The 15,051-nt window shown below is 45.9% G+C and overlaps 1 protein-coding gene and 1 non-coding gene across 2 annotated transcripts; both read right to left on the reverse strand.

The window, feature by feature from the left end:
• Positions 1-751: 751 nt before the first annotated feature.
• Positions 752-11,072, reverse strand: LOC146173676 (ATP-binding cassette sub-family C member 3-like). Its single transcript, XM_084585242.1, has 3 exons — positions 10,975-11,072; positions 4,267-4,461; positions 752-1,365 (listed from the first exon to the last, which is right to left on the reverse strand). The coding sequence occupies exons 1-3, from the start codon at positions 11,070-11,072 to the stop codon at positions 1,230-1,232; spliced, it is 429 nt and encodes a 142-aa protein (XP_084441368.1). The 3' UTR covers positions 752-1,229.
• Positions 7,987-8,070, reverse strand: TRNAL-CAG (transfer RNA leucine (anticodon CAG)). Its single transcript has one exon. It is a non-coding gene; the product is annotated as a tRNA-Leu (tRNA).
• Positions 11,073-15,051: the final 3,979 nt, after the last annotated feature.

The raw sequence follows: 15,051 nt of genomic DNA on the forward strand, positions 1-15,051 counted from the left end.
CAGCTCAGCATCACAACCATGAAATCATCGAGAAACTTCGAGAAAACCAACACTTCGAGAAAACCTCCAACGAGTTCTTTCAATAAATATTTTATTCCGAGTGCGATAGAAGGCTGGAATAACCTTCCCGAGCATATTGTCATTGAGGCTAATCCTTCCAGGTTCAGACAGCTCCTAATCGACCATCTCAACTAAAAATGAAACTTTTCCCTATACCCTGTATGAGTCAACAAGACCTGCAAAACAACCAGCCTGTCCTAACTCTGAGCAAACTGTTTTGTTGTATATTTTACATTATGTCCCAGCTTTACTATCTGAATTTTTTTACTTCTTTTCTTTTCGATATTTATATTTATGTATGACTGCTAAATACTTCTGTATCCCTCTTATGTAATCCTAAATACGCTTTATTAAATACGTTAACTATGACCATGAATTCAGGGAACCAGGTGCAGAGTAAGTGCCGGCTTCAGGCGCTCAACATAGATAGGGTGGCTGCTACCGAATCACAGACCAAAACTGAGAGAGAATTTAACAGGCTTATTTATACGATGAGAACTCAAACTGTGAACTTCAAGCGTTTTTTAAAGGGTGCCCTGTGCAGCTGTCCCTGGGTTGAGAGTTTACTTTTTTATAATGCTTAGTCAGTAATGACTTCGGGTTTAGTGACGTGGGCGGCATTAACTAAATACCTGAGAGAGACGTCCACGGCGCAATTTATTCTCTTCCGGGAAGATGCCGACTCGGGAATAATGATGATGGCAAAAGGAAGGGGTAATAAAAGACACCTCAAAGCCTATCACAAAACTTTATATGCGCCAATAAATATGATACATTAAAGTTCGCGTGTATTGTACAACTTCTGTTACAATGAATAGCAATACGTCAGCGACAATGTGGTCTGAACAACGTTCTATCGCAAATGTGTTACGATACTGCTAAAAAAAACTTCCTACGAGCATATTTGTGCGTATAATATTTCATTTGGAGTGATCACACAGGCCTTGAGCCCATCGCAGGTTGCCTTTTCCGGTTCTTGGCTACTCGGTCGGCCGAACAAAACTATACACAACTAACTAACATGCTGTAGAACACAACTTGACACGTATTGTAAACACGTCGCAGGTATAGAGAAATTGAATGGGCGATGTTCGTTGAGTTCCTGCCCCCCACAGTATACGCATGCTAGCACTTTGTTGACAATGGTGACATCAGATGAATGCGTGACGTCAGTCCCATTGCTGTTGCTGCGTTGGAAGCAAGTTGGCGTCCTTGGCCAGTGAGTAGAAGAGTGAAGACTCTCGCTTCATCAACTCCTTCGGCGAATCGCTCTCAGCAATCACTCCGCTGTCCAGGACAATGACCCTGCGTGAGTGGGAGATAAAAATGTGTCAGAAATTATCTCTGTTAACTCGATTATGGTGTGACATCACGAGATTTCTTTTTGCAGCTGGAGATGCTTACATAAAGTATGATGACGTCACATATCCTTGCTATTAGTTTTTACCAAACTTAAATGGCAGAGAATTTCTGTTACAATTCTAACGCCGTGTGAAAGCAGGGTTGCAGGAACTTTCTCAGCGATAGGTGTGGTGCCGTGCAGCTTCAGCTCCGCAAGTGGCGCCGTCTGGGTGTACCCGCATCAAATGGCGGAGGTCTAAGCGTGGCCTCCGCGATCAGCTCCGGTGCAAAGGCGTGCTAGGGAGCCACCGCGACAAAAGGCGCAGCTCTAGCCAACCAATTAAGCCTGGTTGCAACGAGCGAAGGCACAGGCTGTGGTAGCTCAGTGATTAGAAAGAATGGTTACTGAACCGGAGTGCACGGGTTGGTTCCTGACCGGTTGGAATCCGCTCCAATTAATTTTTTTTCAGTGTCAGAGGAATGGCCCAAGTACGGTCGAGCAAGATTCTTGGTCGCTGATGGTGAGCATATTAGTGCTTTCCCATTAATATAGGCCGCGCTCTCACAAAGAATGCACTCTATTTTACTCACAGATACGCACGCGCACGCAAATGCGCACAAATACATATACATATATGCACGCAGATATTTATCCAACAGTCCCTTGCGCAGTTCGGGATTTGCAGCATATGTACGCATGGAATAGCTAGCTTTTTTGTGGTCACATCACTTACATATTGTTTCATTTGCTCCACTTAGCATTTTAGAGGAATAAAAGTGGAATTTCACCTAGAGATCATTGCCTCTCAGGTGACTACTTACCCCACTGACATCAGAAGTCGTTTGCTCTAGTCAGTGTTAACGTATGGCGACCAGGACAACTGTGCTGAGTTGTGCTGTCTCCTGCTCATGAGATAAGCCTTTGTCATAGCTTGAGGGTGCAGCGAGTGTCGATTCCTTGTGACATTTGTAAAATTCCTGAACTTCGGAAGCGGATATTTAAAGTTCTTACGCGCAAGATACGTTTAAAAGACTGAGAACCCATAACGACGCACAAAACGCAGCCTATAAACAAAGCCTCTTGAGCAATAAACCTTTGACAAAGATCCTGTTTGTCATCCTAACGCCTCAGCAGTACTGTTGCGTTTGTTACCCTGACCGTCACAGTGATTGCAACGTATTATTCGTAACATTGACAGAGTGTACGTACGAGCCGCCTCGCCAGTCTCTGCCCAAAGGCAGATATTAAACTGTACAGTGTAAGGAGACATATTCTTGCACCTAAGTTGGCTATCTGCAGGCCCATGAATGCAGAAGTGGTCGACTGACATCTATACGAAACATGCTAGGCAGACAACCTTGTGGTATTCAAACTGATATCCTTGGCTTGGGTGGATCTCATACTAAAATATCGATCATATGTGAAGTGAAGGTTCAGAGGGAAAATTAGGACACATGATTGATGCATTTATGTTGGGTGCTAAAAAATGCTGGTTTCTCTCATGGTTTAGGTTAAAGCGTATGGTTATATAAAAGGTTAAGTGAAGATAAAAGGTTAGGTTATGGTCACTCATAATTCAGTCATAGGATATGGTGTGCAGATCATAGATTGATGCATACCTATACAAGAATACATGTCTGTGACGTCACGAAACAGCTCAGCTAATCATAGAGGCGGCACAATATGTTCGCCAGTGTGTGTATTTTGAAAGAAGCTGCCCTACCTGCCAGCTCATTTCCAACCCAGTCATTTCATCTGGTCTCGTGACGTCACAGAACGCGCCGACCAATCTGCGCACGGCCTTGTCACCTGCCATCTACCTTTATCGCTATGTATGTTCGTGCCTATTTAGGCTGTTTGGGTTGGCTGTAATGGCACCGACCAAAGATGTCATGCGCGTTAATTACGTGATGAAATAGCTTAGCTAGTACGAACGACTGCACGCGCGATTCCGATGAAAGGCTTGGGGGATCCTGAGAGTGTAATTATCAGCACAATAAACATTTCTAGTTTCTTGAGACGTGTTATTACGTGATTTTATTCTTGTCACCGGACAGAACATCTGTTATTTGTTTTCAGCATTTTCAGCAAATAGGGGGTACAAAGTCGGTTCCATACATGATTCGTGAAATAATGGCCGCGTTTGGGCGAGTTGGTTCACCAAGTTGATAGTGAAAGCGCAATGAAAGATAAGGACTGCAGCATATTATCACCAGTACGCTCTATCTCCAAAGCCTCAACAAAAAATGGTTTGCCTTCGGAGATAGCGCGAACTAGCGATGATTGTATAAGTGCAGCTTCGATTCTGTTATCAGAAAAAAAAGATACAGTATGTAACAATATTTAGGTGTGCAGCTTAAGAAAGTGTTTTCCATGATTATAAGCCCCGCCGTAGCGATGCAGTGGTTAGGGCGCTCGACTACTGTGCCCAAGGTTGCGGGATCGAATCCCGGCTGCGGTAGCCGCTTTTCGATAGAGGCGAAAAGCAAGGCGGCCGTGCGCTGTGCGATGTCAGTGCATGTTAAAATCTCCAGGTGGTCCAAATTCCCAGAGCCCTCCACTACGGCGTCTCTCATAGCCTAAGCCGCTTTGTGACGTAAAACCCCATAAGGTAATCATGACTTTGTGGGAATAGCTTTGACGCATGCGCAGGTGACCTCAATAGTATAATATTACGCCTCTCGCACTACATAAAGTCAGTTGGAAGTAAGCCTGCGTGCGCCCTTTGATGTAGTCCTTGTCTTTGCAAGCGCCTTCAGGATCAACGCAATTAGTGGCCAGTGCGCAGTGGGCAAGGCACCAGCTTGAACGGAGTGTAGTAAGAAGTTATAATATGAGACTACTTTTGATAAATTGTGCGTTACCTGTCGTAGTCTAAGATGGTGTTGAGGCGATGCGCGATGGTGATGATGGTGCAGTCGGCGAACTCCCTTCGTATGGTCGCCTGGATGAGGTCATCCGTCTCCATGTCCACGGCGGCCGTCGCTTCATCCAGGATCAGGATGCGCGACTTGCGAAGCAGAGCTCGGGCGAGACACACCAGCTGTCGTTGCCCAACACTGCGAGGGTTAAACGGGCGACAAAAAGTAAAAGTCGACAGTGATGAGACAAAAAGGGTGTAAAAGGAAAATAGAAGTAGGATGAACCGACGACGGAAAAATTAAAAGAGGGGAGTGAAAGGTGAGAACAAGAGCATCAGAAAAAAACGGGTGAAGGACTGAAAGTAGGATAAACAGAGGAAGGTGCCACTCCGTTCTTGTCTGCCGCTCTGTTCTCCAATGATTTCCACTTCTTAGCAAGCAAAAGCTTTATAAGAGTCGATATTAAGAACGCTCCACAGCTTATGCGGTTTCTCTACATAAACTTAGAAGCCCTGCATACTTCCTTTGCTCAAGAAAGTATTGAAGACAGCCTTGTAATTTTTGAACCGTTTAGCAGCTCTACCAGAAAGGAGGCATTCAGAGAGACGTCTAGCACCTCAACATGTGTCTAGTGGCCATAACAAAACAATATGTATATGGTTGCCTAAATCAGGAAAGAAATCGAAGGCGGCAGTTCTCAGTAAGCGTTATTTAATAGTGCATAATAATGACATTGTGGCATCCGTAACGAGGAACAGAGTAAAGAAAGCTTTAGAAATTATGAAAGGGAAAAAGCAACTGGGGAATATCAGGTAACTGCCTATTTGTTCAAGGAGGGGGGGGGGGGGGGGGGATATAATGTCAGAAACGCTCACCACCCTCTATGAACAATGCTTCATGATAGCGACTGCACGAATACTTTGCAAGAGCGTTGATACTGTTTTAATCCATGAGAAAGGGGACGTCAAGGACTAATTACAGACCAATCAGCTTACTATCCCTGCCTACATAGTATTTACGAAATTAATTGGTAACGGAATGAAAGCAACCTTAGATTTCAACCAAAGGACCAGGCGGACTTTCTTAAATGCTACAGTACAGTATAATTGCCCATGCCATCAATTGGGGAAAAGAAAAGTGCTCGGAATATACCCAGTTCCCATTTATAGCTTTCACTCATTATAAAAAAAAGCATTTCACTCAGTCGAAACCTCAGCAGTCATGGGGGAATTGTGCAATCAGTTTATAGTGGAGCCATGTGTTAAAGTACAAGCGAATATTTATAGTGGCTGCAGAGAAACCATAATTCACAATAAAAAAAAATAAATGAAATATAAAAATTAACGAGTACTGCAGAACCTACATTGAAGTAATTTGAAAGCACGGATGCTGCTGTTGGTTGCTTTGGTTGCTTCTAGTAGCTTAATTCACTTCTTGTTTGCCCATTTTAGTCTTGGTACTTTCAAATTGCGCGCCAACCCCTTCCTATAACCGTTTTCAGCTCTACTTCCGGTTGCGTGACGTCACATCCTCTACCTCATATTAATTCACTTTTTATTTACCCCTTTTAGTCTTTGGCACTTTCAAATTGGCGCCAATCCCTTCCTATGCCCTTTTCACTTCGGTTGCGTGACGTCACATCCACTACGGCACCAGTTTCTCTCTTTCCGTTTTCTCTCCTGCCTTCCTCCCTTCCCTTACGGCGCGGTTCGGGTGTCCACAGTACAAGTGTGGCAGATACTGCGCCTTTCCTTACCTGTGAACCAGTTAATCTAATTAATTACCTAATTATTATTTTTTGCACCTACATTACGTAAGCCTCTATCGATTGACACCACTCATTAATCTCTATCGCTTCTCAATTATCCGCAAATGCTGCCGACACGATATTGCGGACGCAGTCTGCTGACACGGTCTGCGGACACGGTCTGCGGACAGAACTCTGTGAACATAGCGAAGTAACGAATTTCGCGTTAATAAAGAAAGGTATTATAGGCAAGGAGATACGATCTCTGTAGTATCTCTGTAGACCGCTTTCTTTGAGGTATTCAGAGCACTGGATTGGAAATAGGGATGAGCTTTAATGAGGAATACATCAGTAATGTGAGATTTGCTGATGACACTGTCTCTCTGAGCAGTTCAGATGATGAACTGCAAAGGATGATTAATCATACAGATGGGCAAATCAGAACAATAGGCCTAAATTAATATGCAAAAGAGTGAAATAATGTTCTATCAGTTTACGACTGGTAGCGAGGCGCTGGAAATTGTGACTGAATATGTCCACTTAGGACAAGTAATAACTGTAGATCCGGATACTTAAAGGTAAATAACCAGGAGACTCTGACTGAGTTGGTGCACATTCGGCAAGTGATGTCCGGTCATGGATGGCCCATTACCAGTATGCCTCAAGGGGAAAATGTATATCAGTTGCATTTCGCCGGTACTTATCAATCGTTGAGAAACGTAGAGGCTAATGAACAGGATTTGACTTAAATCGAGGACCACTCAGAGAGCTATGGAACAAAAACTGTTAAATTTAACGTTATTAAACAGGAAGCATGCCGAATGGCAAGGGGACAATCGCAGGTTATCGATATTCTAATAGAACTCAAAAAGAAAAAACGGGCATGACCAGGGCATGTCAATCGAAGAGAAGAAAAACCGCTGATCTCCAAGGGTGACAGGAGCGCCATGCAGTGGGAGTAGTTAGGCTGGTTATGACGAATTAACTAGCGTTTGCTGTAGCGTATTTTGTGCACTGTGTGAGGTAAATACGGGACAGTGGCTTCTGCGCACTGTACGAATCTTACTTGGTGGCCTGGGGCGGTGTGCGACCCAGGGACGAGATTCCATTACATCCCAACCAATTCTTTTTTCTTTTAGGTGGCGTTATTAAGTGTTACGTCACGACCACATCATGACTTCTCTCTCAATAGCAATTTTGATGCCCAGAATGACCCCGAATTTTTCACCGATTGGGACATCGAACGCTTGTAGCACTTATAACACTTAAACAAGCATGTATTTCATTTCATTTATTCTACCTTCAGGTTTTTCGCACTGTAGAGGAGGTGAGGGCAGGGAAACAAAAGACAAGTACAAGAGGAAGCGTGATACAATACTATATAATACTGTAGAATATAGCTCAACATAAAACTCCGTAAAGAGCCGTCTTCATGCACTTATAATGTAAGCTTGGGTGAGGCGAATTGTGTTTCGCTCGCGTAAGCCAGATCGGTGGTTGGCTGTGCGGCGAATCAGTCGGGTGGTTTGTTGACTTTGTGTATAGAGAGCTTTTGACTTCTCCGTGCGCACCATGGGAGTGAAGAACTAGACCCAGCACAGGTATTTTGGATACTAGACACCCTGTAATTTATTATTATTATTATTATTATTATTATTATTATTATTATTATTATTATTATTATTATTATTATTATTATTATTATTATTATTATTATTATTATTATTATTATTATTATTATTGTTAAGATCCAGCTACTTGCATGATCCATGTAAACATACGGCTTATGTAATAATCTGTACTCCCCTGTAGCACAGATTCCTCACTTCATTAACTGTATTAAACCCAGCTACAAGTTATCTAAGTATGCCCTGTCATAAATTCAATCATTGAAATTTTTAAAGCAAAGGTCTGCGTATTCAAGAAGTAAAGATTCTAAGGTATGAATTGCATAAAATAAAAAAAGGATATTAAGTTGTCAGAAGTGGGATTCGAACCCACGCCCGGAAGACCGGACTGCGACCTGAACGCAGCGCCTTGGACCGCTCGGCCATCCTGACACAAGAATAGGTGCAATGTTGGAAGTATGTGAAGAAATTCTTCCGTGTAAAGCGTGTGACAGATTGAATAAGCTCGGTAGCCATCACACCTCGGGGCTGGTTAGGAGTGAAACCCTTCTATAACCTTAGGATGGGCGGTGACGTGACGCGAGGGCCGTTGTGTTACAAGATGTTAATCACGACGGAATATGGATGTCTTTCAAATCCTATTAGCTTATTCCGGTAATCCGCCTACTCCGGCATGACACCTCTGATGTCACATTCTGCCGTGTCCTGAGACGTGAAATTGTCCTAAGCGACAAGTTGCTGTCTTCTCTCAGAAGATCAGTACATTGCTATGGCAGTTCACCAAAAAGCGGCTTTTAGAAAGCTACACACTGCCGTCTCTCGCAACTTTGAAGACGTTGCACGTGTCAACCACGTGCCACACCTCCTTGACGTTGTTTTCACCCTTTTGTGTGCTTTGCTTTTCATGCCCTGATCCCGTTAGCTTCATCTTATTGCTAATTGCCTTCATATGTTTTTTTTTTCTCAATATACATGTCTAAAAAAGCGGCCTCCTCGACGGGTCTTATATCAACTATCAAAACGTTTAAACTGAAGTAACCACGGGAAGATGTCAATATTTGACTGTGTGAACGTAGTTATTCAGTACGTGGGACCAAAATACACACATTTCTCATTCTATTACAATGTGTATGGCCTGTTCGAAAACATGTCTTGGGGCGCCATCATTTTGGACACAGCACGGTGCTCATTGAGTACAAGAAAGCGCTGAAGGGCTGACTCCCCTTACGCGCTCTCCACAATCCAAAAATACCAGTTTCTCCAATATTTTCATATCTTGCTATATTCCCTTCCGGATTAGAAAGGGCCTTGCGTGTCAAGTCGGTACAGCGGGTCTAGCTTTACTGAGGTGGGCAACTTTATGAAGTTTTCTTGAAACCTAATAAGGTTGCCCACCTCTGTTCAACAGTATGTCAGGGTTCGCGATGCTGTGAAGCTATAAATGAAGCTCGGAGGGCTCTTTCTTTCTTCATTTGCCATCGAAGGCTACATTTGCACAGCACATTGACAACCGCCCAATTTTGTTTTGTTGCGTCAGGTGGCAGTTTGATTTTTGGGAACCTCAGGAAGTTAGGCTGACACCTCATGATGTTGCCTATCTCTGGCTTTTAACCCAATGGGCATGGGTTCGAAATGTACCGAAAAATGTTGAAAGCTTCCTCTAAAGGAAAATATAAGTTCTGTATAATGCCTCAGGATTTCAAACAAATGAAATCATTTCTATCATCAATGATGCTGATAAAGTTTCATTCTAATTCAAGACAATGATTCTTAAGACACCGCCATTATCGAAGTTATGCGTTAATCGTTTTATTCTGCTTTAAATCTCATTTCATGCGGTTTTGACGTCATCCTATTCTTTCGACCAGTCAGAATTTTTCGCTCACAGCCAACGATGGCGCAGCGAGTCCCCGCCAACCAGCAGCAAGCTGTCCGCCTGGCGGCTGAAGCCGCGAAGAAACACTGTCGCTTCGCCTGTCTTAAGTCGCGAAGGCCCCGGCCTCCGTCCCATTGGCCTGCGTGCCGGGGGCGGGGAGTAGGGGGCCTCCTACATCGGTGTAAAAATAAAGTTCATAACAACAACAACATCAGGAAGGTGGGAGTGAAAGTGGAAAGAGAGAAACAGGAGCCGTAGTGGAGGGCTACGGAGTAATTTCGACGATCCTTGTTGTTGTTGTGGCTGTAGGAAGAAGGAAAAGAAAATTCAGGGGCCTGCTACTGGCTCTGTAGCTGAGCCACTGATTTATTTTTTATTTTTTTTTATAGGAAGGGAAAGGCGAGGTAACTGTCTCACTTGATTTCTGTGGACACCGCAACCGCGCCGTAAGGGAAGGGAGGAAGATGGGAGTGAAAGTGGATAGAGAGAAAGAAAAGCCGTAGTGGAGGGCTACGGAGTAATTTCGACCACCTGGGGATCTTTAACGCGCGCTGACGATCCCCAGGTGGTCGAAATTACTCCGTAGCCCTCCACCTCCACTGCCTCTGGCAGACAGAAGAGAAAATAGAGAAGAAAGAAAAGGAAGAGGGAGAGGAAGACGCGCGCCACAACAACAGCTGTTGTCCACCACCGAAACGGTGGCAGGTGCAATGACGGCTTACAACGGCCTACAACAGATAAAAATTCTGCGGCAGGCTAGCCTCCGCCACCAAGCGGTGGTGACCTACCTGTCCCAGCCCTATCAGGGGAGTGCACGTGAGCTGACATCGCACAGCACACGGACGCCTCATCGTTTCGCCTGCATCGAAACGCAGCCGCCGAGGCCAGGTTCGAACCCGGGGCACAGTAGTCGGGCGTCTTACCTCTGCCCCACCCCGGCGGGGCCCACGCATTAAGGAAGCACCCGTTGCTTTATTTCAGCCTTCACCGATTTATTTATTTATAGGAAGGGAAAGGCGCGGTAACTGTCTCACTTGTGTTCTGTGGACACCGACACCGCGCCGTAAGGGAAGGGAGGAAGATGGGAGTGAAAGTGGAAAGATAGAAAGAGGAGCCATAGTGGAGGGCTACGGAGTAATTTCGACCACCCGGGGATCTTTAACGTGCGCTGACATCGCACAGCACACGACGCCTCTTCGTTTCGCCTCACTTCCACCTTCGATGCCTTAAGGAAGGGGGGAAGGTGGAAGTGAAGGCGAAAAGAAAGAAACGGGTGCTATAGTGGAGGGCTCCGGAGTAATTTCGACCACCTGGGAATCTTTAACGTGCGCTGACATTGCACAGCGCAAGGACGCCACATCATTTCGTTTTTTTTTTTTTTTCTGTATTGAAGGACGCCACATCGTTTCGCCGCCATCGGAACGCAGCCGCCGGTGGTCGGGATCGAACCCAGTCATCACCACAGCGGGTTCTCCTGGACTCCGGCACCAAGTTCTGCAGACACTGGCACAATAATCCATATGCCTATCCCACGGCCGCTCGATGGAAGCGCATCCATCGAGCGGCCGTGCCTATCCTCCGTTTGGTATACCTGTACTTTCATTGATGTGAGGCGTCCATGAAGGGTTAGCTACTTAAATGATCATTCAACTGTACGTATAAACTCCGACACTCGGCTGCCGTTCGTTGATGCCCTTCGAGTGTTTATTCATTTACTTTATTTATTGCGCTTTTGTTTTTTTTAATTTTTTTTAATTGGTTCACAGGAAGGGAAAGGCGCAGTATCTGTCACACTTGCTATGTGGACACCTGAACCGCGCCGTAAGGGAAGGGATGAAGGTGGGAGTGAAAGTGGAAAGAGAGAAAGGGGAGCCGTAGTGAAGGGCTACGGTGTAATTTCGACCACCTGGGGATCTTTAACGTGCGCTGACATCGCACAGCACACGGACGCCTCATCGATGGAGGCGAAACGAAGAGGCGTCCGTGTGCTGTGCGATGTCAGCGCACGTTAAAGATCCCCAGGTGGTCCAAATTACACCGTAGCCCTCCACTACGGCTCCTCTTTCTCTCTATCCACTTTCTCTCCCACCTTCCTCCCTTCCCTTACGGCGCGGTTCAGGTGTCCACAGCTACAAGTGTGACAGATACTGCGCCTTTCCCTTCCTGTGAACCAATCAATCAATCAATCTTTAACGTGCGCTGACATCGCACAGCACACGGACGCCTCTTCGTTTCGCCTCCATCGAAACGCAGCCGCCGAGGTCGGGTTCGAACCCGGGAACTCCGGCACAGTAGTCGGGCGTCTTACCACTGCACCACCCCGGCGGGGATTGCGCTTTTGTTAACATTACGAAAGCGGTACAATGAAACAGATGCAAAATATGCGCTGGAGGTTTCAGCTCAGCAAAAGATTTCTAGAGCTCTCTCATATTTACCTCCAATTAATTGCTTATCCGTAGCAATTGTCACGTAGTGGTGAAAATGCCGAAAGCAGCAGATGACGAGGCATGTTGCTGGTAACTAAACTATTTTGCTGGTAACTAAATGTTATTTGTATGTAAACATTTCGGGAAGCATTGCAATGACCGAGGACTCGGTTTGTTTATACGGATGCAGTGCAAGAAGGAGCGCAAAGGCTTGAGAAACGCGTAAAGTATTGTGCATTACAAGCGCTCTGTTTTTTTTTCTTCCTTTATGGGCCAATCGGTCGGTAAATTACTCTCTTCATAGTTTTATTTATTTCGGCTGTGGCCGTCACGTATTGTGAGCCGATGGTCGATTGCGAGTACGCTGTTGCCATGTTGGCCCCTGAGGGATGCGACGCCGCGGGCCGCGCCGGCTCGCTAGCAATCAGGGAGTCTCCGCATACTTCATAGTGTGCGTCACTCTACCCCGACTACGTAGTGGGAGGAAACAGTTTGAATTCGACCGGCGGGAACAAGAAAAAAGCTCAACTTCTTATCGCAATATATCATCAATTATTCGATTTTTTGCTGCCGGATATGAGGCGACAGTGTCGCCAAATGTAGTTTATTAGATTTTCGTAGCTTCTTTGGGTGTCTTTAGTGTCCCTTTAAATGAATTCTCTGCATCGGCCTGACTTGCGCTCTCAAAATAATTAAGCAGCTCGGCGGCAGCGCAGTCGTGCTTAGCGGTATTCAAACTACGAACACCCGTTGCCCTCGTCAGCGCTCACTTTAATGTCGGCGAAGAAATATCTGGGCAAAGCCACAGAAGGTGAGTAGAACAAACTGAAACATTATGGAAACAGACGCGAGTGAATTGAATAGTTCGAGATACACTTCGGCGAATCTTGTGCGACAAAGAAAATGTTAAGGCGGTGTCTCAAAGCGCAATTGAGCGTAAACAGACCTTGTGTGCAAATGGATAAGGCCGCATGCCAGCGGCTGCCGGCAGTAATAAAGAAAAATAACAAGGGTTCGCGACAATATATTGCAATTATCTTTCTACTTAATGTGAAGACGTTACAATTGAAGTTGTTTTGCATAATGACATTATTGCTGGGACGAAATGGAGTTTAGAAATATGAGGTTTAACTTTATTTGATTTACCAGCAAGAAATGAAGACTGGACTTGATTTTACTGATTAGCTCGTGCCATTGCTGTAGCTGAAGAAGAAGAAGAAGAAAGGAGACCTTGCAAGCCGCGTGAGAGCGCGCGGCAGAGAAGAAGAATCTTTGGCCATGGGTAGCCACGTATCCTCTACGGAGCTCCTGGACCCCGACGACCGCGCTCGGAAAGGCACTCAGCTGAAGGGAATCCGATCGGAGGATCTGCGCAGTACAGGCTGGACCTCGCCACCGGATTCCCCATCCCCGACTTTCCAGGGGCGGCCGCCAACCCAGCAGCCCCACTGGCGAAGCTGTGTGTGGCAACTGGCCGTCAACAGCAGTGACGATGTCCTGACGCCCGTGGAGGACATCACTGGCACAGCATTCGAGCTACTGGCCTCCAGGGCAGTCACTGTCATCTTCAACCAACCTCCGCCGTCATCGCCTGCAGTCGACGGTGCCTTTGAGACGGGAAATTTCGTGGCCTTAGGAGAGAACGGTGACTTGCTGAGAACGGGAAGAAAGAGCTCCGCACCAAGTCCAGACGCAAGGCTCAGTTGGGCATCCAGGCATCCAAGCTCACCTCAGTGATCTTCTCATGGTGCAGTATGATGCTGGACCGAACATACAGCCGATGGTGGACTTAGGGTGACGCCTGGTACTTTGATTGACGCGAGTAAAATAATTAAGGAATAAAATAAAACGCATTCCATACCGACGCATAGCGTGGCGTACTTCAATCACTGTAGTGCTTCTAAGAGGTTTAGTATTCTGCATTTTGCTCCCAAGACTAATTCTTTGCATAATTTCTTGTAGGCATGCATCTAAAAGGTATTGGAACTGTGATAATGAAGGATGGACAGTTGGGGAAGTTTTGTATCGGTTCATATTGGTTTTGGTTTGTAGGGTTTAACGTCCCAAAGTAACTCAGGCTGTAAGGGATGCCGTAGTGAAGGTCAGCAGAAGTTTCGACCAGCTGGGGTTCTTTAACGTGTGCTGACATCACACAGCATATGGACGTCACTCTGGTTCGCCTCCATGGAAACGCAGTCGCCGGCGGTCGGGTTCGAAACCGGGCATTTCGGTGCAGTAGTCGAGAGTCTTCCACTGTGCCACCGCGACGGCGCATATTTGAAGGTGCAGCGCAAAAAGAGACGCTCCCCTGTTGTTTTTCTGTTTGTCTCGCGTCTCTTTTTGCGCTGTATTTTGAATATGAGCCTTTGATGTATTAGCCGCATTACATAGAAGGATCGAGCAAGTAAGGTGTTTTGGGAAGTCTATATATTTTGACTAAATGTTAAGTGCCCGTGCGCTGTGCAATGTCAGTGCATGTTAAATTTCGGGTGATCGAGACGATCTGGAGTTCTCTTCACAGCCTGTATCACTTAGGCGCGTTACAATGGTTTAGTTTGCAGGACTTAGCCTCCCAAAGCGACTCAGGCTATGAGAGAGCTCTTGTTTTGCAGCTCCGGAGGGCCCAGTAGCAGCCGCCCCCTCCCCTTAAAACCCATTAAGGCATAGAAAGAAAATTCTTGTGTCGGTAAAACATTGCGCAAACATTTCCTGGCCAATGGCTTAATTAGTAATGCAAACACCGGGGAACAAAGACCCCAACCACCAGTGAGTCAGAAGAAAAGCGAGGGTGAATTAATTGATAAAGCACGCGCTCCTCAAGACACGACAGTGTAAGTAGATGCGTTTTCGAGAGGAAAAGACAGCAAAATTACAGTGGACACGGTGGTCGATTCGTCTCCATGTGAAATGACCAGCGCGTATATGCGTGACAGCGCGGTCCAAAGCAGCAGCTGTTTCCCTAGCCGTAGCGGAGGGCTATAGAACCGGGCGGTCGCAACACTACTCACGGACTCTCAAACAGCCTGCCAAAATTATATCAATGCCTGAATGGGTCGTCATGCGCTCCGTATACTCCGCGAAGCGCGTGGCTGGAATAAAACTTCGAAGGAT

The sequence above is a fragment of the Amblyomma maculatum genome, chromosome 11 (assembly GCF_055883805.1).
Source record: "Amblyomma maculatum isolate TAMU_Amacu chromosome 11, ASM5588380v1, whole genome shotgun sequence".
Lineage (NCBI taxonomy): Eukaryota > Metazoa > Arthropoda > Arachnida > Ixodida > Ixodidae > Amblyomma > Amblyomma maculatum.